Source organism: Phyllostomus discolor, chromosome 2 (genome assembly GCF_004126475.2).
Source record: "Phyllostomus discolor isolate MPI-MPIP mPhyDis1 chromosome 2, mPhyDis1.pri.v3, whole genome shotgun sequence".
Taxonomy (NCBI): domain Eukaryota; kingdom Metazoa; phylum Chordata; class Mammalia; order Chiroptera; family Phyllostomidae; genus Phyllostomus; species Phyllostomus discolor.
This window is the reverse complement of record NC_040904.2, coordinates 125,848,158-125,873,176: the sequence shown is the minus strand read 5'-3', so window position 1 is coordinate 125,873,176 and position 25,019 is coordinate 125,848,158. Positions and strand designations below refer to the sequence as shown.

Here is a 25,019-nt window from a genome sequence, read left to right as displayed (position 1 = left end):
GAGAAATGGCTTTGGGGAACCTGCATATCCTAACCTAGAGGACACAGGGGCTTACTGAGGAAGTAAGGCTGGAGCTACTTCCAGCCTTACTGAGAGGGAAGAGGGGTTTAGGGTTAACCTGAAGGCAGTGGATGGAGGCCACTGTTTATAGAAGTCACAAGGTTCTGAAGAGCTGGTGGGGCTGTGGGCCATGGGAATAGAGCAAGCTGACATCCCCCTGGGTCCCTTCTCTCCACACCTGCCCTTCCAGGTGGTGGAAAGTGAATAGGATTTCTGCAAGGCCAGTGAGTGGTGGTGCTGGCCACATAGACTTTTGGTGGTAGGTGGGCAGGTTCAGAATGGTAAGCAGACAAGGAGTTAGAGAATGTTCCATCAGAGGACCTTTGGATATAGTGGGAGCCCTGAATGGGAAATTGAGTCTTCATCCCAGTGCTGGTCTCCACCGTGACTTTAGGCAAATGTCAGAGCCTCACAGGTTTTCCCCACAGTGGAATGTATCATCTTGTCCATAGACAGCACACTAGGTACCCAGGGGACAGGACCTGAATAAGCTGATTTTACATGGCTCTGCAGGCCCTGAGAATAAAGATAAATAGGGGATAATTATGGTTATTAAGACTAAAGAATTTTTAAAGTAGGACCAATAAAGACAGCTTACAGAATCTGGCATGGTGCAGCTTTCAGGGAAGGCTGAAGAAGCACTCAGTACTAATTTGCCAGGATATGAAGAGTAGGAATTGCCCTGACCGGGTGGCTCAGCCAGTTAAAGGGTCATCCTGTATGCTAAAAAAAAAAGGGTTGCTGGTTTGATCCCCAGTCAGGGCATACTTAGGTTGTGGGTTCAGTCCCCAATTGGGGCATGTACAGGAGACAACCAGCTCAGTGTTTCTCTCTCAACATCAGTTTCTCTCTCTCTAAATATCAATAAATATATCCTTGGGTGAGGATTAAAAAAAGAGTAGGAATTACTTGGAAGATATAATATTGCTCTCCCCATATTCACTGACAACAGAAAGGGGAAACTGGGTTTGAGATGTAGTAGCAAGACTGGAATTAGATAATGGGAAGGATTTGTTGTGTGGAGTGCTGTTAGATGCAGGAAGAGTGCCTAAGGTGGGGTATGACATAGCTTTTCCTGGTCCACCCTAACAACAGAAAAGGTGCCATGCATGGGTGGCTTGAGTAAAAAAGCCAAGCCGAGGATCCCACCAACCTCTGATGTTTCCTTCCAGCCCACTTCCAGCTCCAGCACAGTGTGAGATGCCACATTTCATACCAGGTCCAGCAACCCTAGGCTGAGGGTGGGGAGGGAAGAAGGATATTTCCACCCATTCTGGGTGAGGCAGGAGCTGGGGTTTTCACCCCACCTCCAATGTGATGCCTTTTGTTTCAGTGGAGCTAATAAATTTCTTGCTTGCAAAATTGACTCCTCACTCCCCATTCTCTTCCTGTGGCTTTTGAGACAGCTGGTTTATGGATTGTTGGTAAGCCAGAGATTCTGTTTTATGCTAAAGCAGATGCACTTCTAGAATTTTTGCACATACCCTTACTCCCCTTAAAAAAATCATTCATGTTTAAGTCAGTTCTTCTAATGGCTTTCACATGATTCTGTCTTCCCACTTTGTAATGCATCTTAGTCTCCCTGAGTGCACATACCTGCCAAATTAAATGTTATGGCTTATCAGCTAGCAGATTGCCATGGTATCAAGCTAAGTATTCTTGCATGTTATGTTACAGACTTTCACACCTGACAGCTTTTTGGGGGGGTGGGGTCCAGATGAGTGTGTATATCCTCCCTGCAGTCCTGTGTTCATTGTCTTCAGCTGTTAGTCACTTTTATATCTGCAGGCTATTCTGAGCTATTGTCCTTTGGTTAACTGGGGGGTAAGGGAAGGGTCAACTGGGCTATATCCTTGGGGGGTCTTCATTTGGAGACTTAAATTATTAGAGTATAAGAGGACAGTTGCTTCAACTATGCAAATTAGCCATGGTGTGAGGCCACTGCACATCAGGCAGAAGGCCAGAGGGCAGCACCCGGAGCTCAGCTCATCAGTTGGCCCCTGCCCTTCCATCCTGGTGTGGTCCTAACCAGCCCAGGACTCAGGTCTGTGTTTATGACCTCCTCACATACCGTCTTGTCCAGGTTCCCTTTAAAACACAAATACTCTTGGGGGACTTATACCTTCAGCTAGTGGCAGTTAACAACTTATCAGGTATTAGTTGAGAGCCATCAGGGAGCAAATTCAGGGCACAGACTGGTGTGGTGGGTAGAGGTCACTCAGAGGGATGAAGGGAGCTTATGCGGTTCCCACTCGGAGCTGAAGGACCTACATGTGTGTCCAGAGAACTTAAAAATGTGGGGCCCTGGGACATGAGTAGCCTCATCAGGGAAGGCTCTGAGAGTGCGACCCTTACCTGCATCTCCACAGGGGAGGTAGCATGGCGAAGGATGCGGGCTCGGGCAGAGTGGGAGAAATGGTACAAAACCTTGCTGTGCGGCCTACTGAGAGGCCTTGGTGGGTCAGGATCTCTCTTTCTCTGTCAGGCACTGTGCTCTATTCTTTACATTTGTTATATTATTTAACTTGACAGCACCATGTTGTGTGGGTATTACCCTATGACAGGATTCAGTCCTGTACAGTTTCAGGTACAGTTAGCTCATTGCGGTTGTGCAGAGTGGTGGCTTTGGAGAGGGACCTGGATTTGACTCCTGGCACTGTCATTTACTGGCTCAGCAACCTTAGGGCAGGTCATTTAGCGTCACACTTCATCTATAAAATGGCAATAGTAACTCCCACTTCCGAGGATTGTCATGACAATTCAGTGCAAATATATGTTTATAGATATAAACTATATAGAAATATATTGATAAATATGTACATATTTATAGTTATTTATAATTCACTTATCAAATTGCCTAGCACATTGGTAGGCACCCAATAATGGTCTACATTCTAATATTCAGTAGAGGAGAGTGATAGTAATGTGGTCTGCAGAAACTTGCTTCTGGCTTTTGTAGGACAGGGCTGACTCCAGACATTTATGGCAGGAGGTCCCAGGCAGCCCTCCATGATGATCAGTGTTAACCAGTGTGGTCTGGATTGCTTTCAGAGGCTCCATAAAGAGCTGCCACTCAGCCTGGAGGAACTGGAGGATGTGTTTGATGCGCTGGATGCTGATGGCAATGGCTTTCTCACTCCAGAGGAGTTCACCACTGGGTTTAGTAAGTTCTGATGGAGGCTGGGGCTCTGTTATGTCTACCTAACTCTACATAAAGTTCACCCTTACCCCATCAGGTCCGAGGGTCCTGGCAGCACAAGCTTTCTGCCCTCCTAAAGTTTTCAGGCTCTGGATATTTTGGAGCATTTTTTTCACACATCCTCACTGGCTGCTCACACCACTGCTCTCTCACCACACTGTTACTGCCAAGTTCCCTGCCACCCAGGAATGGCAAGAGGAATACAGAGAAGCTCTGGCAGAAGGACTGGCATAAAAGGGGGAGCTGAGATGAAATTTACAGCCTCTCCTTTCTGCCTTGCTTCTAGAGGACAACAAAGTGGGAAGACTGCATGACTCACTCCAGTCCAAGTCTGGCTGCATCTTCCAGGTTGAGGGTGGCAGCTATCAGAGGAATTTCAAAAGGGTTTGAATAGACTGGTCATTCTCAAGGTAACCAGGAGGAAGGAAATTAGAGATCCATGAAGAAGACAAAAAAACCCCAGCTATGCCATCAAGTTAGACTGATCTGATATTTGATTAGAATAGGTATTGATCAGCTAAATCAACAGGCAAGTTTCACCACACTTCTGGCTCAGACCAGGTGCCATATAGTTTCCTGTGACATACTGGATGCTTTTCCTCACTTCAGGAGCTTGTAGCTGACATAGGAGGGCGAATTAGACAGATTGCTATACTTCTAGGCTGTATGAGTATGGAAAAAGTACATTGGAAACTGTACAGTAACTTGTGAATATGAAGTACAGTGATGCCGGTGGAAGGGGTAACTGGATGATAACATGGAGTGTAGACAGTCGGGTTGCTGGGATGCAATGAAGAGAAAGGTCTTGTTGTTTATCAGTGAAGAGATGTGTTTTAAACCAGACTTTAAAGTATTAAGAACCACCAAGTTCCAGAGAACCTGTCATGCATTCTGCTTTTCCCAGGCTCTGGAATCTCTGGCAGAATCTCTTAGAGGTAGAAAAAAACACAAAAATCCAGAACATGATATCGAAGGATCTTTGCTATAGGGGGTTTCCCCTTTTCTCCTCTCAGATGAACCTCAAATGATTCCTGGTGACTGAGAAAGTGAAGGTCTTCCTGGGTGAGTATTGCCTGATTCAGATCCTTGTGCCATGCAACCCCCAGGTCACTTCTTCTTCAGCCAGAACAAACCAAGTCAGGAAGATGCAGGTGAACAAGTGGCCCAACTCTGGGAAGAAAAGGTGTATCAGTCCAGAGCAGAAGAGGATCTAGGTGACATGGATGAAGATGAGGAAGCCCAGTTCCAGATGCTGATGGACAAACTTGGAGCCCAAAATGTTTTGGAAGAGTAAGTGCTAACAGTGCTTTGCCGGATGGAGCCCAGCCTAGGAGCAACCTCTTTATCTGTTCCATCTAACTATCATGTATATTAAGCCCTGAGTTTCAGGCCCCAGGCTCTGCACTGCCAGCTATGAAATTTGCTCCATACAGCCTATCATCTGCAATGACCTGTCCGTGTGTCATGTTGAGGGGCTCTGTCTCCGTCTCTGCTTTTCCCACTTTTTTCATGGGAATCACTCTACCTCGCTACTCTCCCACTGTCTTCATTTTCTGTGGTGGTTCATTATCAGCACAATCTGTGGCTCGGTGAGGAGAGCTCACTCATTAGAGAGCTGTGCCAGGACTGGAGGGTTTTCCCATGTGTTTTGCCTAAGGCTTCACCATCAGCTCACCAGCATGGCCTCCTCCATTTGAGCCAACCAGGGCCTCTGGGGCTGCAGTGCCTCTGAGTCACCCCACCATGACATGCTCCTGGAAGAGGTACCCTTTGTGGCTTTTTTCCTGCATGTTGTATCCTTGAGTCAAACCAAACCTGTCAGGAAGCCAAAGCAGGAGACTAACCAGTTTTACCAGCCCACCACTTGGATAATCAGTGGCTGAGCTAAAAATTTTAGATGGTTGGAACTTAGAACAAAATATAATACCCCTGCCCTGGCCAGGTGGCTCAGTTGGTTGGAGCATCACCCTGTGCACCAAAAAGGTTGTGGGTTTGATTCTTGGTCAGAGCACATACCTGGGTTGCAGGTTTGGTCCCCAGTTGGGGTGCATGTGGGATGAGGGGGGGAGCCAGTTGATGTTTCTCTCTCACTGTCTCTTTTCCTCTCTCTCTAAAATCAATAAACATATCCTCAGGGTAAGATTATTTAAAAAGAACAAAACCATAATACTGCCCTCCCCTTTTTTTTCCAAAAGTGTTTTGGAATAAAGAAACACATGAATCTGAGCCTTGACATTTAAAATGGAATGAAATGAAATTATATAAACTAAAATAATAAAATAAAATGAAATGATGGTATAGCTAATGGAAACCTAGAAGTGGCCTGAAAGACACGGGATGCATTCTACCCCCTTTTTCTGTTGCCTTTTGCTTTTTTGTATTTTGGTCTCTAGGTCTTGGGTTGGGTATGTGTTTCATGAGAGGTGGGAATGGCCTAATGACAGAGCTGATATGACCTGAGCTTAGGAAGAAGAGACTCTGTTGGTGGAAGATGATAAAGAGGAAGCAAGAGAGAGGGAGCCTATAACAGCAGGTCAAAGTAAGTGTCTGTTGCTCTGTGAATTGTTTTAGCAATTGACTAAATGACTTGTGCAAATGACTGTGCAAATGCTCTGTGAATTGTTTTAGCAATTGACTAAATGACTTGTGCAAATGACTTGATAGCCTGTGTCAGAGTTGAGAAAGTCTTGGAAAAGCCTGTGCCAGGCCAGGAAGGGATAGACAGAGAGCTCGAGACAGCCCTGTGGGAGGCTCTGGCCAGGAAGAGAAACAACACGGTGGCGGTGGCAGCAGCAGCAGCTCTGCTCAGGCTGAGAGGGCCTGGTGCAGGCACAGATCTGCAGAGCTGGAGTGGGGCAGGTGGGTGTGCTGGGCACGCAGGTATGTGGGAAGCTCATTAGTCACACACTTGACTCAGCTTCTCTAAGGACAAAAGACAAGAGCTCAGTCACCACTGCCAGTCACCACGTGGAGCCTCCTCCTGGAGGAGGGGAAGAAGTGGGCAGGTGGGTGAGCCAAGGGACTGTAATGAAGGAGAGGTACATCTCTACCCCCATCACTTCCAGAACAGCTACTTTCCTGGCAAGGCTCTTAAGTCAGAGTTTACCAGATGTCACTCTGGGGACTTTCATCAAAGGCAGAACTGAGTCAACATGAGACATCCTGGAAAAGAGAAGGCTCTGGGGAAGGTTTCAAGAGTGGGATACAAAAAATGATACACAGAAGATGGTGACCAGAATTTCCATCCTCATTGAAGTTGAATAAGAAGAAATTGGGCTTAAGTTGCTGCATGAGGCTCATGACCTCATGACCTTTGGACTCCAGATAAAGAAATAGAGGGAACTTTAAGACTCCACTCACCAAGATGGTTTGTGTGTTGTCCCAGGAGGGAGATGGACACATTGACCTCCCGAATCCCTTCTAGCTTCATAGCCTATATCTTTCCGGGGGAGTACCCTGGATATCTTCTAGACAACTGGACTCCCAACTTTTTTTGATGATGTGATTTGCTGAGTGATTTTGCTGCTTATACATCTGGCTTTTTTTTTTTTTAAATCAAGGGTTGAAAGACTTGTCTGTGCTTCAGAAATCTGGGGGAGTTGACATGGCCATGACTAAGTGGTTTAAAGAGCTTTGGAAGAGGGTCAGGTGGGTTTGCAAATCTCACTGGAGGCTCTGGTGCAATTGGCAGCTCTGCCAGGCTCCATTAGGAACTTGGCAGATGTGAAAAGACAGACCTAGACTAGCAAGATGGATCTTGATTTTCATAATGCATTTACTTCATGAGGGGAGCAACCTGTCACAGTGACAGGAAGCCATTATAGTATCTCCCTGAGACCTTTATCTCTGAAACTTTCGTGCCATCTCTATCGTGCTTAGATAATAAAGTGGATAGCCACAACATGTTCTGTGTGGGGAAGATGGAACTCATTATGGACAATAGGGAGACTCCTTACCTCCCCTTTGTTTGTGTCCCAGATGCCTTCATGTCATCCATTGCAATGCTAGGTTTTCAACAGATAATAGATACTTGTTAGTTAGGTGAGTGGATAAATGGATGGATGGATGGAAGGATGGGTGGGTGGATGGGTGGTCTAGATGAGTTTGTGGATGTTTGGATGAGACTGAGCAAGGGAAGGAAGGAGGGAGGGAAGAAGGGGTGATTGGATAGATGATAACTAACCAGAGTTAGGTCTGTTTCTCAGTTGGCCTCTTCTCTAGAGTAATATCTACGTCCAAGGCACATTGCTAATGTGGCATTATCAAATATCACTTCTGAAGAAAGTTTCTCAAATATGGTGCTTATTATACAAGCACAAAGGGTTTTGTTCTTTATTCCAAGGGTTTCTGGCCATAGCTACCCTCAAATCAGTGGTTTTAGAATTGAATGGGGTGCAAATCAGATTGCTTTCTGGCTCAGTGGGATCATTGGCTATAGATTACTGAGTTGCTCCAGAGAGGGGAGCAGAGTCCACGGTATGTGCCCCTCCCTATTCCTCCCTGCTGGTCAGCATGATCTTAGGTGTCTCTGGCTGTGCACACACATGTACATATTTCTGTTTCAGGGTGGGGGTGGTTTCTGGCAGAGAAATATGGCAAAGGCATAGACATTCCCTCTATATCTTTGTTTCTTTGCCTGCTCTGTCCTTCCAGATTTTGTTTTCCGTGTTTCTGCACATACCTTTCTGACCTGCCACTTCTCTTCCTCTCACCTGTCAGTCATTCCTGGTGCCACCAGGCCCTAATGATGTGTTGCCTATTCTCTTCCATTCCCCACAGTGATGGTTGCTTTCTGCCATCCATCAGATGGCACATTTTCCGCTCTCAGCTTCCTTCCCTAGGGTGACAGGCTCTCTCCTGTAGTTCCACAGGATTTGTCCTTACACGCACTGGGCTCCCTTCCTCCTCTCTTTTTTCAGGCATCTGAGATGTGCCCAGCACATGGCTGAGCATGCTCAGTACCACCAGCCCATTGAGAAAGATGGGCGAGTGGAAGCAGCCAAGCGAGGCAGACAAGATGGCCAACACGGGAACCAGACAGCCCTGTTTGCCTCCCAGCTCCATCACTTACCTCTGACTGATCTGAGACAGCTCATAGGTGAACCTCTCCTCTCCTCATCTGCTTCCTTGCTGTAGATGGGTGATGGCAGCACCTGCTTCAGAGGTTGCTGTGAGATGAAATGAGACAATGTGCACACAGCAAGCACTCAATCAATCTTAGCCACTGTCATCATTGTAATAACAACAATGTTGTTTCTGGATGTTTGTTTCACATCTGGGGACTTCTGTGTTCTCTTAAAGCCTCGTTTCCACACTCCTACATTATTGGCCCTTTTCCTCTTGCAGTGAAAGTGATGTCAAGCAACTCTGGCTGCAGCTGAAGAAGGATGAGCCTCACTTACTGTCCAACTTTGAAGATTTCCTGACCAGAATCTTCTCCCAGCTCCAAGAAGCCCATGAGGAGAAGAACGAACTGGAGTGTGCCCTGAAAAAGTGGGTACCCTCAACTGCTCCCTGTGCACCTGTGTGGAAAGCAGGAATGTGAAGGGCACTTTCTCTTACATTCTGTCACGACAGAGTGCGGGCCGGCCCTAGAGCTGTCATAATGTATATGTGTGTGAATGTGTATATGTGTGTGTGTGTACACACATGTATGTTTAACACACGTTAAACATACACGTTCTTACACATGTTAGGCCCTGTCCACATGCTAGACACTATTCTAAATACTTTATATACACTATCCACACTACAGGTGAGGAAATCAAGGGACTGAAAGGTTAAGTAACAAGCCCCCGAATGCACAGCTTGTAAGTGGCAGAGCCAAGATTCAGAGGGAGACAGCCTGGCACCCGAGACCAGTTGGAAAAGCATTCTGCCTGCCCCTGGACAGGAGGGTTCAGCATACTGGACCTACCTGCCCCCAACTCTGGGCTGGCCAGAGTTCTGGTTCACTGAATCTCCCCTTTCCCAGTAACCTCTGCCATCAAGGTCTCATGTCTCTCCTACTGCCCTCTTTGCCCCCAGGGCCTCTAAAGACAACTAGTGATTTCTAGGGCTCCTCCTTGGCCTGGAGGAGACAGCACCAGGCCAGGTGCACACCAATACCTGAAGAGGCTGCTTAGAAATCAAATGGAAGTCAGCCAGGCACCGGTGGACCACAGAGGCCCACCAGCCTGGTGATGCCTGTTTGCCTGTGGGAAGGGAATGAGTGTGCCACTGGGGCCCTATACTTATCCGGAGCCATTGAATGTACAGTACAGCAGTGAGCTCCTGGGCTGTGACACATGGTGTAACTAAGGAGGATGCATAATCCTGAACATGTGGCTAAAGTGCTGGCTGGGTCTGGGTAGACCTGGGAGCATGCCGAGGTGGCCGCACCCCATACCTCAGCCATAGTTGATCCCACCCGGAGATCTGCTCGTATTTCATAGGAATCCTCAGCAATTCCAACACAGACCACACACCCCTCCAAGCAGATACTTCCCCATGAATCTTCCTAGAACCCAGCACGGCCTCCTGGGGTAAGCTGTCAGATTCTGTGTGGACATGGGGCTTAGTGGAAGCATGGAAGCCCCTAATTAAGGAGCTCGCCATGGGTCTTCCTGTGTAGGTCAGCTCTCTGCACATTACCCTGAGCTCCTTTGCATTGTGCCTCCCCTCCATTAACTCTAAAGTTGAGTTAACTTGGTGGTCCTCAACTTGTTGAGGTCCACCAGGTACACATAGGTCTAGAAAACTCGACCTTTAGGACCCTGAGTTATGAGAAAGTTATGACCAAGCAGTGCTGGAAGGAACATGGTTTGGCTAGAGCAGATTTAGAAGTCTTCTGTGGAGAGACCCCCAAGGCTTAGGAAAAGGCAGAGTTCATATACTCTATAGCTGACTAATCCACGAGCCAGACATATCCGAGTTTGAATGTTGGCTCTGTCACTTACTAGCTCTGTGACTTAGGCCAAGTTACTTGACCTCTCTGAGTCTCAGCTTCCTTATCTGTAAAATTAGGATGATAATAGTATCCATCTCAGAATCTGAGGATTAAATGTAATAATACATGTAAGCATTTAGAATATTCAGACTCGTAAGTATCCTATGAATGTTAAAATAAAAATACTTACTGTTCTAAATGTTTGTCAGTCTTAGAGGATTTGCCAGGTTGAGGTGGAGAGTTTAAGCCTGAATATAATCAGAGGTGAAATGTAAGTGTTCCTTGACCCTCTTAGACAACCTGGTGTAGAACCTTGCTACTCAAAGCATTGGCATCACCTGGAAATTTCTTAGGAGTGCAGAATCTCAGGCCCTGTTCCAGTCCTACTGAATCTGCATTTTACCCAGATGTCCACGTGCTTCGTGTATGGATTTGAGAAGTGGGAGGCAGGGAATCAGGAGCTCTGGGGTTGAGTCACACGTGGCTCTCCATCCAGCTAGCTCTGTGACCTTGCTCAAGTATCTGGGCTTGTTTGCGTCTTGGTTTCCCCACCTGTAAAATGATGGGGCTGGATTAGTTCCTGACCCTCACGTCACCCTCACTCCCCTCTGACCATAGTGTTGATCACCCCAGGAGCCACAGCAAAAGTCAGGTGGCACCCCCCCAGAGAGGAGGGTGGTCTTGTTTTCTATGGAGGCATGGGTAATTACAGTTGGAATGGGCAGGCAGTGGCCTGGCCCATGGCCTGGAATCTCACCTGCAGGACACGCTGCTCTGCTGGCCCACAATACTGCAGAGAAAGACCAGTGCTCCTGGCTTGCTACAGAGCCTCTTAGCCCTTACATGCATCTTAAAGTGCCTCTGTTGGAGCTTTTGCCCTAATTTAATGATTGCTTAAAAAGTTTTGAGATGAATGTCAAGGTCAGTCTTGGCTGCATGTGCAAAAGTAGCTCAGCCAAAGGTTCCAGCCCATCGTTTATTGATATCCCTGCCAGCTACACCCACCCTGGGGTCAGCTGATGAGTGCCCACTCCTGGCTGGGGAGCTCTGGTGGGATTGGGGGCTCACTGAGCCCTCTGGCCAGTCCCATTCCAGGTGTGTTTTCTGGGTGCATAACCAGAGAACTGCAGGCTGTAGTCAGCAGCACACTGCAACAGGACAGGAGAAACCTGAGTTCTTGCCTTGGCACTGCCCTGGATCAGCTGTGTGAGCTTGAGCAACTGCTTTACCCCTCTGTGCATTAGTTTCCTTATTGGTAACATGAGAAAATGGGACTGGTGTTTTCAAACTTTTTGTAATTGTGACTCACTAGAAGAAATGTACTTGACTTTGTAACTTCCATACACGTAAGTTTGTGTTTAACTGAAACCAAAATGAAATAGTGCTCACTCTTATTACATGTGACATGCTTTGATATTTTCTGTTGGAGTCCTTTCATTCTCTTCTCTTCAAGGCAGAAAAAAAAGGTTGGTCACTTCCCACTCCTGGGTATGAGTGGACAAGATGATCTATAAAGGCTGTTAGAGCTCAGAAGTCAAACAAGAAACCAGAATCCCCAGTAGAGTATAGAACATTTAAATGGGACTCTTCACAAATGACTCAGGGTGAAGTTAAGTGATTCTGGGTCATCTTCTAGGACACAGGTGGCAAACACAAGGCCCATGGGCTGTATCTGGCCCTCCACCTTGTTTTATCTGGCCCAGCACCTTGTTTCTACCTGGTGGCAGTGCTGAACTCCTTGCCCCTAGTTAAGGAGTAGTTACATTTTTACAGTCCTAAAATTACAGTTGGCTCTTTGAAAGCAACCGTGAGGCTGATGTGGCCCTCATTGAAAATGACTTTGACACCCCTGTCCAGGAGATGAGTTCGGGGTTTTGGGCTTGTTTGTGGGAGGGCCATAGCTAGGTGTTTGTGAAGGAAGATGAAAGAAGGTCTGGAGAATGGCCCAATTCAGGCTGGAGTTGTGGAGTCCTGAGAAGTGTCAGAGCATCTCCCAGCCTCCTCCATGGCTGCTTTTCAGTAGAGGGAATGATACTTCAGTCCCACCAGGGAAATGCATGCCTGCCCCAGAGGTGGTGACGAGAGCCCCAGCCGCTGGCTCTGTGTGTCCAGCTCAGGGCCAGGTGTTTCTAATAACCCACTTTTAGTGAGCACTTATTCTGTGCCAGGCTCTGAATTAAGCAAATAGAACACAGAGTCCCTGTCACTGAGGAGTTTATGATCATACTGATGAAGCACAGCTTATATGCATAAAAATTCTGCCACAAAGCCAGTCAGAAAATTCCCATGCTGTTGAAACACTAGACAGTGTTGCCATTGGCAGCGGCGGCTGCTGCTTCCTCCTTTTCCAAACCACACAACTTGTTTCTTTCTCCCACTAGGCCCAGAGGAGATGGGACTGACCTCAGAGGAAATCTGGTCTCAACCAGGTGAAGCTGGACTCAGATTTCCTATCTCAGCTCCTCAGGCTGGGCCATGCCCCTCAGAATTACAGTTTTGCTGCAGTGAGTGAAACAGGCCCCCCCAGTTTCCTCTTCAGATTCACCTCCAGGTTCTGGGAGGAAGGAGGATGCAGCTAAGTTGAATGCTTGGCACAAGCTTTTACAAACTGATTTTAGGAGACCCACCTTCTGGGGTACTGTCAGAAATCACCTGGGGCCCTCCTTACCTCACTGCCATGGACTTTTTCAAACCTGCACCTTGGGAATAAGGAAAGAGGCAAGTGTAGGAGCATTCAGTTTCTCAGCCCCTTTGCCAGAGGTTGAGGAAATCTCAGATTTGAGTTGAAAGCCTGGGTACAATGTTTGACTCTATTGCACGTCCACTGGGAAGTAGCCATAGTCCTTTGGGATGAGGTAGGAAACAAGGTCAAATGCAGGCACCTCGGGCTAAAGCCCAGCTCCTCTGCTGAACTTCCAGAGTGAGGTATGCTCCATCTGTGCCTCTGCTTCTCTCCAAAGAAATGGGGTTAGATTATCCCTGCACCACTCTCCTCTGCATCCACTGCAAGGACCCAGAGGACTTTGCAGCATGAGGGATATAGTTTAGACTAAGGCAGAACTTCTGGCCATCAGGATTAGGGATTTCTCTACCATAGAAAGCATCCTCCTCAGTACCTTTGCCTCGTCTGGAACGAGGCAGTAGATTTGGGTCTCTTTCCCCAGAGTTACTGGGGGATGCCAAGGCCCCACCCCAGGAGGGCCTAATTCATTTAGCCTAGGGTGGGACTCAAAGTCTGCACATATAAGACATTCTGAGGAATTTTGATTTTTGGCCAGAATTGGAACCTGCTGGATAATTGAACTGGTTGGGTTCCTCACCAGGATCTAGCCCCCAGGCAAGGGGTGAGGACGAACTGGCTGTGCCTGGGGGTGCTCTGAGCTTTGGGTAAAAGTCCAGCCATGGGCTGTGCTCTGCCTGCCCTGGCTCAATCTCTGCAGCTCCGTAGCCTGAGAATGTCATTCAGGCTGCCTGTTCCTCATCATCGGTGGTCACTCTTGGCCCTGACAAGTTTAGCAACACTCCCATGCCCTCATTGGAATCAGTTTCTCACCTGCACAGTCTTTCCTTGTGCAAGGGAGTCAAGCCTTAGGCAGTTTCTTGGGAGTGAGTGGGCCCTCACACTGCAGCCCTGGCCCAGGCACTCCCCAGGCATTTTCTGTCCAGAGTAACTTCCCTGGGCTTTGGGACTGTGTCCAGGCCAGGAGAGGTGATGCCTGTCTCACAGTCTGGTAGGCAGCCCCAGCTGGGGATGTCTACCAGACTGTGAGACCCGGTACACTGACACAAGCCTGAGAGTTGGTGTTCTGTGATGTGGAGCTTCAGGTCCTGACAGTCTTTGGGGCAGTGGGGTCATCACTTCCTTGGCCTTGCCTCCAGGCAGGGCAGCAAATAAAGCATCATATATATGGCAGTTGGCCCTAGGTACCACCTGTGAAGGACCTCAGCTGTGTGGTTCTTGAACATTAGCTTGCTCCAGAGTGACCAGAGAATCTTGATTAAAAGGTGGATTCCTAGATCCCACCCCCAGAGAGTCTGAATCAGTGTGTCTTGGGGAGGGGCCCAGGAATGTGCATCATAGCACCCCTACCCCCAGTGGTCCTGATGCAGGCAGGCCACAGACTGCACTTTGAAAAATGCTGCTCTAACTTGTCCTTCCAGAATGTATTAGCCTGCAAAAGGTATACCTGGGGGCCCTTGCAGTCTGTAATTTTACTCCTGTTCTGAGAGTAAAAATAAGTTCTCCTGAGGGCTCAAGGTGAAGAGGCTATGGCTTAATTAGGCACCTGTGTCTTACTAGTGCAATATTATCTGAGGCAGCAACACACTGTTCACATCGCCCTGAGAGCAAGTGGAAAGGTGGGCACTGTTTGTGCTCTGTGCACTTGTGGGCATCGTTTGTAAACCCAGCTAATGAAAAATGGTTTGCTTTATAGGATGGGATAAAGCTGCAAAGTTGGTTTATACAAGACAGCAGAATCTAATTAGGGAGAAGCCATCCATCTTGAAAATTCAATTGGTGGTTTCACAGCCTTTGCAGAATTTTCTACAAACTCTTGTTTTCCTTTTATTAAGCTCTACTCTAATCATGAGTGCATGTGTGTGCACATGAGAGAGAGAGAGAGAGAGATGATTAGAGAGTCCAAGAGAGACTGTTTTCATGGGAACAAGAAAACTGTAAATAAGAATTTTCTAGTAAGCACTTTTCCTTGAGGTCCAGAGACTGCATCTCCCTGAAGAAGGTGGCAGGGGGCAGTGGCGAGTCTGGATCCCTCACTTAAAATTCTTATCTCTACTACAAAACTGGCTGAGGCTGAACTTGCTTCCATTTTTTTTCTCGAGCAAATAGTAGATTCCTTGAAACTTTTCCAGTTCAGAGTCTTCACTCTGGAATCAGAGCATGTGGGGCAGGGGTGGGGAAGATGTGAGAAAGGGATTCAAGCCTCAACTATGACCTTGGCCCTCTCCAGCTCTGTAGTATAGTCCTTTGGCCCCATTCCTGCTCCAGTTTCTGCTTATTCCACTGTTAACAAGCTCCAGATGGAATTTGGATCGTTGATAATCCTCAGTGTAAGTGTAGGGAGTTGTCAATTTTTAAAACTTGGAATGCTTGGGAAGGCAGTATGCTGCTGTGAATGGATCATGCAACTGGGAGCGGAGGCCTGGGCTGTCCCCCTGCTGTGACTCAGGGAATCTTAGTGACTGCAGGCTGGTTGCTTCACTGCTTTAACCCTGATTTTCTTCACATTCAAAACAATAGAGGGGGAGTACATGAGCTTTTTAAGTTCATAGTCTGTGATGGGGACCGAAGGGGCTTTTCCTCCTTTGCATCTGCTTTTCATGAGACTTTGCAAACCAGGAGAGAGTGATCAGCAGACATACTGCCTGTGTACATAGACACACCCAAGATTACTCTCTGAGGCCAGTGGCCATTTCTGAAGCTCTGTTTTGAGTTCAAGCTTCCGAAATTTATCTAAAATGTAGAGAAGTGTCATTTGTTCTATCTAAGGTCAAGAGTACCTCTTCACTTAGGGGAAAGAGAAGGTACTATTTTCCTGTAGTGATGTGAGCACACCCCAGCCTAGAACCTAGAACCTGGAAGGTGAACCAGATAACTTTCTGAGACCCTTCAAAATCCAGATGGATTTTGTTCCTTAGTGAAGGCAAAGGAGAGAAGGAACAGGAAAAAAAGTATTTTGACCAAGTAATATTTTAGAACAGGAAGATGTTGGCCTGTGTGCTATTAGCTGGAACCCTAGTGGTACTGAGTATTAATGCTTTACTCTGGTATGGTACCCTAACTCTCAGCGTGCAGAGCACTTTGTGAAGGTTAATTAATTTTCACAGTCTCTGTGGGAGGCTAGCAGGGTAAGTTATTGCTAACTACATCTCACCTTCCAGTTAGTTCCCTGTAAATTATGTGTAAAGGCCTCTCAGGATCTAAACCTTGATTCCATGAGAATCACTATTTCCCCACCCCTACCTCCTGCCCACAGATCCCATCCTTCCATCTCCACTACCACTCATGGGTGTGCACACACACACACACACACACACACACACACATTTATGCTCCTCCTTTGGAGGAGGGGCATCTGCCACAGTCAGACTCCCTGGGTGACATTTCACTGTCTAAGTTGGACCTGAGCTTATGTACTAGCCTTCAGTAGGGCTCATTCTTTCAGATCCCCACTACCCATGTGGCATCCTCAGTATGTACTGTTGCTTCTTCCCCTCACTCTGGAAAATCTCCCTTTCCTAAACTCAGCCTTTCTTAACTTTCTCCCTGATAACTCTCCTATCCTCTCCTCAATGGAGCAGGCAGCTTCCTCCACTTCTGTCCAGTCGGGGCTCTGTGGTCACAGAATCACTGTCACCTGGAGCCCAGCAAGGCTGTGGGGTGGGGCCCACTTCCTGGTGTGAGGCTCTTGCCTGTTTCTTTCCTCTGTGCCACTTTAGCATTGGACTTGGTGTTCATAGGGGCTGTGTTCATAGTGTGCAGAGACCATTCCATAAGTCTAGATCATTTTACCCAGATTCTTGCTTTATGAAGGACTTAATCAATACTTTTAAAAGTTTCATAGTAACATAGATCTTTTTCCACATTTATTTTCTCTACTGAGCCACCCCAGCTTGTGTCCTTCCCCATGTCTCCTGTTTCCTGATGCCTCCCCATTCCTGCACGCATCTTCACACCACATACACCAAGCTGCTGCACGATTCTCCTACAGTTTCTACTTGCTCCTCGGCTGAAATCTGAAGGAACTATAGATTAGCAGCTTTCAAAATGGGGTCCATAGGTCTCTGCAGAATCAGAGAATTCATTTAATTAGAATTGATTAAATGCAGTCTGTCTGCTGCCCTTTATATTAGACATTTCCACGTGAAGATTCTTATTTAGTCCTCACAAACCTTTTCTAAAGTATCTATTACTATCTGATTTTTCAGATATGGATGACCTCAGGCTCACTGAGGTAATGTAATTTGTCCAAGGCCAAAAAAGCTTATGAATGCCAGAACCAGGATTTGAACTGATGCCTTTTAACTCTGGGTCTAATGAACTCTGAGCCAGCCATAGCTGTCAGCAGAGGGCTTGTGTCCTAGACACCCCTGGAATATGCTAAAGGAGCCATCCAGACATCATAGTGAAAGGAAGGGATATATATTAGTGCTCATGACTATTATTCACTCTGGCTGACTCCTTCACACATTTGTCCCTCTGTCCTCCTGAGAACTCATGTCTCTTTCCCTCCTTTTTCTTTCATGTATCTCTTCTCTGTCTCCTCCTTCACTTATGGTTCAAAATAACTAGGCACAGATAGCAGACAATGAAATAATTAAACACTGCCCTAGAGGGAGTGGGGAGATGTTTGAGAATGGTTAATAGAAGACAGATTTAATATTTATGCTTACATTTATTAATTAATAGCTCAGAGAGCTCTATAATAGATTGTTGTCCTTGTCTTGTTCAACAGTTTTACCACTGGCATAAATAAAGGGAGATAAGGGGGAATCTTTTGTAGTATAAAGTTTCATCCATATAGAAGGTACAATGATATAAACCTTTGTGCACCAAACAACATACCAGCAAAGTATAAAAGGCAGAAACTTTTAGAAAGACAAAGGAAATCTGATAAAAGCAAGATTTAAGAAAAATTTTAGAACACATTAACCCACATCTCAAATCTAGCACATTAGTCAGGCAAAAAGTACAATAAATATATACAGTATTTGAAACCATCAACCAGCAGGCTTAATTTAAGAGATGAATACAGAGTGTGTACCCTACAATTAAATACACATTCTTCTTATAGAACTTGTATAAAATTGATAGCATTTTTGGTTACAAAGAAAAGATTAATAGATTCCAAAAAGCAAATACTTTACCACTATATTCTCTTATTTAATACAATAAAAAATGGAACACCAATAGTTTGTATATTTTATTTATTTTTATTTTTTAAATTTAACCTGAGGATATTTTTCATTGCTTTTTTAGAGAGAAAGGGAGAGAGAGAGAAACATCAATGTGAGAGAGAAACATCAGTCAGTTGCCTCCCATATGTGCCCGGACCGGGGATTATGCACCTAGACCGGGGATCAAACCTGCAACCTAGGTGTATGCCCTGACCAGGGATTCAATCCACAACTTTTGGGTTATGGAACAATGCTCCAACCAACTGAGCCACACTGGCCAGGGTGGTTTATATTATTTTAAAAAACATTGTTTTAAATTACTCTCAGATAATTGAAGTAATCAAAACCAACATTATAGATTATTTAGCTCACATTATGATTGCAAATTTAAAATACCAACAAAACATAGAAGGCCACTGAGTACACTAAAAAGCCAGTTGGGATCCATTACGACAGTGACAGGCTGGAAAGATGGACTGAATCTAACAAGCATGAAATCTAACAGAATTATATTTGAGATTTTGCCAAAATCCAAAAAGCCAAAGGCAGAAGTACACAGTGGGAGAGATAGGATTCAGCAGCACCATCTAAAAACAAAAACAACCACAGAGCCACAAAGTTTAGAGTTTTTATTGACAAATGGGTTTAGCATTCACCAGCTATGATGTGGCTGCCAAGAAAAATCATGTGATGCCAGGTTGCATGAATAGCTATGCCACATCTAGAACAAGAGAGGCAATACTCCTGCTCTAATCTGCACTGATCAGACTTCATACACAGGCCACTGGGTTTGGTGCTCTATGACTTGAGGAAGCTAAATGAGAGGCCATTTTGAGAGGAGTAAAGGGAATGATGAAGGGACTTACAAGAACAACAACAACAGCTTCATGTGAGACAAGGTTAGAGGAAACAGAGAGGGATGGCCTGACCCCAGGGCTACTCCTTGACATCTTAATGCTGTTTCAAATATATGAAAGGTCTTATGGAGAGGAGGGAAACAGTCATAGAAAAACATATTTCTGTGAGCCAGGATAGCCCAAAGATGAAAGAGTTGCTTAGAGATCCAGCAAGTCTGCAACTACTGAAGGCATTCTAACCTAGCTTGGGTAAATACTTGGTGGGGCTATTGTGGCCAGGATTTTAACACTGGAAAAATAGGTGATCGGATCAGACAGTCCTTCCAACCTTGAAATTCTTCAATTCCCCTGGAATCTGGTGTTCCCCCAAGATGGTACACAGGCTTCTGAGTTTGGTATCCAAAGTCTTAACCGTTAACATTTTGAGCACAGGGCCTGTGGGTGGTATAAATGTCTGGGCATTTATAACCTAGTTGAGACAGCATAAACCCAAATGAAACAGTTGTTTGGGACTTTAAAATTAAATGTCAAATAAAGACATATGGTGTCCTAACAGTTCAGAGAAGGGGGTCAATGAGGGTTGGAATAGATGGGGAGATCTCCATGGAGAAGACTTCAAAGTCTATGTGTGCATCAGGCAATAAGAGTGGTTTTAAAAGGGGCGGCAATGAAATGTATATGATAAGCAGACACAATAGGTGGCCTTTTTCCTTTGATGACAGAATACAGTGTGCCTGGCTGCCCTCCACACACCTGTGCACAGCCCTTTTCAGAGCGTCTCCCCCAGGTCCCAGCAGGCACATGCTGCTCTCATGCTGCCTTGTCTTTAACAGATTGGTGTGACAGCAGTTTTTATTGACTAAGCTTTCTGTTCTTCATCTTCTGGATTGCTCTGACCCTTTTCAAACCCAGCAGCCCTTTTATCCTGGAAACTAAGACCCTCCTCCCTTAGGGGAATGCTGATCCTTGCCCTCTATAGCCCCTGATAATACTGATAATTACCATAATAAATAATCCCTGCACTATAGAGGGCTTTGTAGTTCCAAATGCTTTCCATGTGCTCCTTTAAAAAAATTTTTTAATTGTTGTTCAAGTACAGTTATATGCTCTTTCTTATTTGTCATTCATCATGACAGTGTTGAGAGGAATGTGGGCAGGTGCTACCCTGGGATCTATGGTCAGAGCACTTGCCCAAGGTCACACGGAGTAAATGAGCTTGCTCTGGGATCAGCACCCAGGGCTTCGACTCCTGAGCTGGCATCTCCTGTGTCTGATCCAGGTGGTCATGAGTCAGGCTCATCCTCGAAAGTCATTTGGGCCTAGGCAGTCTCCCAGGAGGCCAGCTTGATTCCGACACAGTTCCAGAGGCTTGGTTCCATGTACGAGGCTGGTTGGGCCCAGGGTCACTACTGCCCACCTGGACTCCCAGGGCTTCCTTGCAGTGGGTCAGCCCTTTTCAGTGAAGGCCAGGAATACACACCTTTCAGAGGCTACATCTGCCTTCTTGACATTTGTTTTTGTTTTTTTAGTAGTTTGCAAAATTACTTTATGACTAGCAAACTGACCTGTGAACCCCCAAAATATGGAGTTTATTAATTTAATCAAATAAAGCTTAGAGCAAAGTTAATGTAACGCATTTAATGATAGTATAGAATCAATGCCTTGCATGGTTGTTAGGCATAAATATAAACAGCTTATATGAATGACTTTAATTAGTATTGCTTTAACCAAGCCAAATCAATTTTTTAGTTCATCTCATCTCACTTTATTAATTCTCTAGTATTTATATAGATGGAATTGCTGTCTTAAGTTTTCCTTGATACCATTTGCCATCTAGTATCTGAATTTCTTCACACACGGCAATATAATCCCAGGGACCAAGAGAAAGACCATTCTTCTTTCCAAAAGTTCTTTCAAACTGTATTCATTTCTGTCCCTGAGATGTTCCTATTTAACAGCAGGTGACTTTGCTCCTTATTTCTCTCTTTAGATTTTCTTGTAATTGTTATGGGTTGGGTAAAAACAGAAGTAACAATCCAAAACATCTGTCATTTACCAAGAACAGATTTCTTACTCTTACACAAAAAAATATTTGTTATATCCAGGATGTCAAACACAATGGTAAACACAGGGACCCAGTTCAGGGAAGCCTTGGAGAGCTGTCACATTTTGCTGAGCACACCCTGGGGCCACTGCTATACACACTCAAAGTGAGGTTTCTGGTTTTGCAGGTAAGGCTAAGAAAGGGAATGCAGAGGCTGGTGCTCTGATATGAGTGACCTTGACTGTGGAGACTTACACCAGTTCCTTTGTCTGGGTCAGCTTTGTGGTTTTTGTAGGATTGGAAAGATGCCAATCACTGTGGATCCTCAGCCATTGCTCAGTCTGTGCATGTGGTGTAAATGTTCCCCAACAGGGAGCCAGTGAGGAAGGGGCTGCAGGGGCAGCTGGCACTGGATTACAGCCCCAAGTGGACCTAGGGAGATAGGGATAAAATGATGGAAGGCTCAGGGGAATAAATACATTATGTTTTTATGTATTCTTTAGATGTTTTCTTCAGAAATCTCCCCAGTACCTCTTAGAACTGAGCACCAGGACATTTTCCTCAATTATTAAAGTCTTCTTATTTGAATCAAGGGCAGAGGAGGCTTACCATCATTTAAGTTTACAACAAGTGCCAAAATTTGAAGGATGCGTGTGTTACATGCTCAAAACAGACATTAAGAGCCATGATCTCAGCCTGTTCACTGGAGCCTGAAGTTCCCTTAATAAGACAGAAAGAGGGCAGAGATTGGGCCTTTCACTGCAGGTCAGATAACAGGTATAAAAATGCAGTCCCTTGGGAATGTTAGTGCTCGGTTCAAATGCTAATACTTGATCAGTCCTATTTGAATGGGGTAAAGGTGGAGGGTATTACTTGGAAAGAAGGAGGACCAACCCCAGGGTGACCTACAAACCTTGTCCCCACAGCCACTTTTGTCTTCATCTCTGTGTAGGGGCCCAGTACCCATGCATTTCCTGTTATGTGAGGCTCTTCTGAGTAGGGAGAGGATGCTGAGAGTGGGGATGTAGTCACCTCGTTGTAACTCCAGCCTGTAACCAGCTTCATCCATCTCATAATATCTTCTTGTGGCCCCAGGCCCAGAGAACATGAGCACTCAGACATGTGTGGCCCCTTCCTTTGCAAGGGGTGCAGTTGTGGTGGTTGTCATGGCCATGCAGTCCTTTCAGATCTCATGAGAAATGTGTATCACGCAAATTTCAGGGTACAATTTTCAGACAGTGCTGATGTAGGCAGGTAGAGAGAATGCATCCAAAGTGAGAATGAGGTAGAATAAGAAACCAAACAGGAAAGAAGCCCACACAACTTTATGCTGTCTACCAGCAGCGGGTTCACTAGGCAGGAGGAAGGGTGAGAGTAGCAGAAACCGGGTGCCTTAGTGTTGAAATAAAGCAGAGTAAAGGAAGATGGAGCCAGGGAGGCTTCATGGGGGAGAATGTGCATGGCTAGGAGTGATGGCCGGGAGACAGGAGGAGGAAGGGCTCCTGCTGGCCACTGTGGTCAGCGGATCCTAAGGAACCGACCCTGCAGCTCTGGCTGACCTGACTGCACATTGTCCCCCCACCACCCACAGCTCCAGGTGCGGCTCCAGTGCCCAGTCCCCACGACATGCTTCTGTGGGATAAGGGAATTTCAGTGTAGACCTCACAGACTCTCCTTTTGCCATCTTTGCAGGAAAATTGCTGCTTATGATGAAGAAATCCAGCATCTGTATGAGGAGATGGAACAGCAAATCAAAAGTGAGAAGGAACGGTTTCTCCTGAAAGTAAGAGTCCCCTCCTGGGGCCTAGCTCTGCGGGCCAGGTCGATCTCGCCTACCGACTGCCTCCCCCAAGTTAGGGTGGCAGTGCCTCACCCATGGCACTGCTGATTCCCTCTTTGTCTGCTTGATTTATGTATTTCAAGGCATTTGTCACCTTCAAACACAGCATATAATATATACTTATTCATTTTTATTGATTGTGGTCTGTCTCCTCCTACTAACATGTAAACTTCACAAAAGCAGGGATCTTTCACTTTTACTTACTAATGTATCCTCAACACCTTGACCATGGCTGGAACATAGTATATGCTCAACAACTGTTTGTTGAATCCGTGAATGAACAAGTGAACAAATAAATGAATAAAAGGATGAAGATGCATGGTTTACCAATTGAAGCAGCCTGAAGACCGGTCCGACATTGACTGGTCTCTAGACCCATGTGGCAGGTGCACCCACATACATGCTTCCATTCCACTCTGTGCCCAACAGCTCCCCTGAGGGGACCACCCTTAGAGCCTGTACATCCTACCATTTTCGTTTAGACACCTAGATAATTTAATTTCCAAGACAAATCAAATTCCGCCTTTCTCAGATACCATGGGAGGAAATTTAAAACTCACCTTTTCTATTCCTAGTCTGGCTCTTCGCCTCTTACCAAGCCCTGCTATTTGTTTTGGGAGGTCAGAACTGGTAAAATCAGCACCTTTTCCAAGCCAAGATAAGCATATCCATGTTCATAAAACATATTCATAAAACAAAACTACAGAAAACTCTATTATCCATTTTTGGATTATCTACTTGGTGGATTTTCAGCAGAAAAGTCTTTGATCTTGAATGGGGGCCTCCTGTCTTAGTCAGTTTGGACTGCCGTTACAAAAATGCCATAAACTGGTTGGCTTACAAACAACAAACATGTATTTCTCACCACTCTGGAGGCTAGAAGTCCAAGATCAGGGTGCCAGACTCTCAGGTTCCGGTGAGAACCCTGTTCCAGGTTGCAGACAGGTGACCACTCGGTGTCCTCATGTGGCGAGAGGGGCAAGCGAGCTCTCAGGGTCTCCTTTACAAGGGCACTGATCACCTCCCAAAGGCCCCACCTTTTAGTATCGTCACCTTGGGGATTAGGTGACAACATAAAAATTTGGGGAGACACAACACAGAGATCACATCATCCCTGGCTGCTCAGCACTGAGGTTGGACTATTACAATCTCTTTTCGCCCACTTAATGCAGGTTGGTCTGAACGATTTTTTTAATTGTATGTGCTTTGATGATCCACACCACAGCTTCATGTATTATCGCAGATGTCATTCAAACAGAGAGGGAGTCTGGATGCTTTCCAGAAAAAGCCAGTCAGGTGCTCCAACTAGAGCCCTGTGGAGACTTGTCAGTATTCCCAGACCTCTCCTCTGTTGTTTTTCAGAGCTTTAAAACATTCTGGCTGCTCCCCAGTCTTCAGCATAGTGAATGAGTATATGGCAGACAGAACTCACACACTCCTTACCTAGCAGACCCTAAAATAGTTTTCTGAGAACAGCAGCCCTTTTGCCCCTGCAGTAGGAGAACCACTTCCTTTACCCCAAATGACCTACTGCACAGAGGGGCTGAGCTCTGGGGCATTTGCCTCCTGTGCCTGGGCTATGATAGCAGGTCAAAGGTCCTGGCTAAAGAAAGGGGCATGCTTCCAGAAATGAAAGGTGGGCCAATGCATGGGAATTGGGAGTGGGAAGAGGTTAGAGGAAAAAATTCAAGAACAAGCCGATATCTCTGAAGGTGGCCTAAGCACCTACCTACCCGCTTCTGATTCCTGTTCACACCTTTCAGGCTCAGCGTTCAGATTTATGCTTTTTGCATAAACATGGAAACTGTTAGAATGTGCTTTTCTATGCTACTAAGCCTTTGGATACACAGGCTTTTGACTGGCCACAGCGTGAGAACACTGGTGTTACAGTATATGACAGTGTGGTAAAAGCTGGACTCCCTGCCTCTATGTTTAGCAGTTTGTTTGACCACAAGGAAAATATTAGTCACTTCACTTGTCCACTCCAGCTCCAGGGTAGTAGGCCTCTCAAAGCTCTGTGCTGGCAGGGGCAGTAAGACACTCCATGGGGATGGCAACATGGGCATAGGGACTCTGGAGCTGCCCTCCTCACTGGCACTGCTCCGGAGCCGCAGATGAGCTGAATGAAGCAAGTTCCCTGTAACAAAGGTTGGGAGCAGGAACTGCTTCATCAA

The 25,019-nt window shown here is 46.0% G+C and overlaps 1 protein-coding gene across 8 annotated transcripts in view; it reads left to right on the top strand.

The window, feature by feature from the left end:
- The window catches only part of CRACR2A (calcium release activated channel regulator 2A), a 139,277-nt gene that overhangs the window by 73,026 nt on the left and 41,232 nt on the right, over nucleotides 1–25,019 (top strand). For all 8 annotated transcript variants that reach the window (XM_036018540.1, XM_036018537.1, XM_036018536.1 and 5 more), the window contains 4 exons: nucleotides 3,112–3,223; nucleotides 4,366–4,549; nucleotides 8,606–8,752; nucleotides 22,698–22,788. In XM_036018540.1, the coding sequence (XP_035874433.1) occupies nucleotides 3,112–3,223; nucleotides 4,366–4,549; nucleotides 8,606–8,752; nucleotides 22,698–22,788 (534 nt within the window). The remainder of the gene's footprint in view (nucleotides 1–3,111; nucleotides 3,224–4,365; nucleotides 4,550–8,605; nucleotides 8,753–22,697; nucleotides 22,789–25,019) is intronic.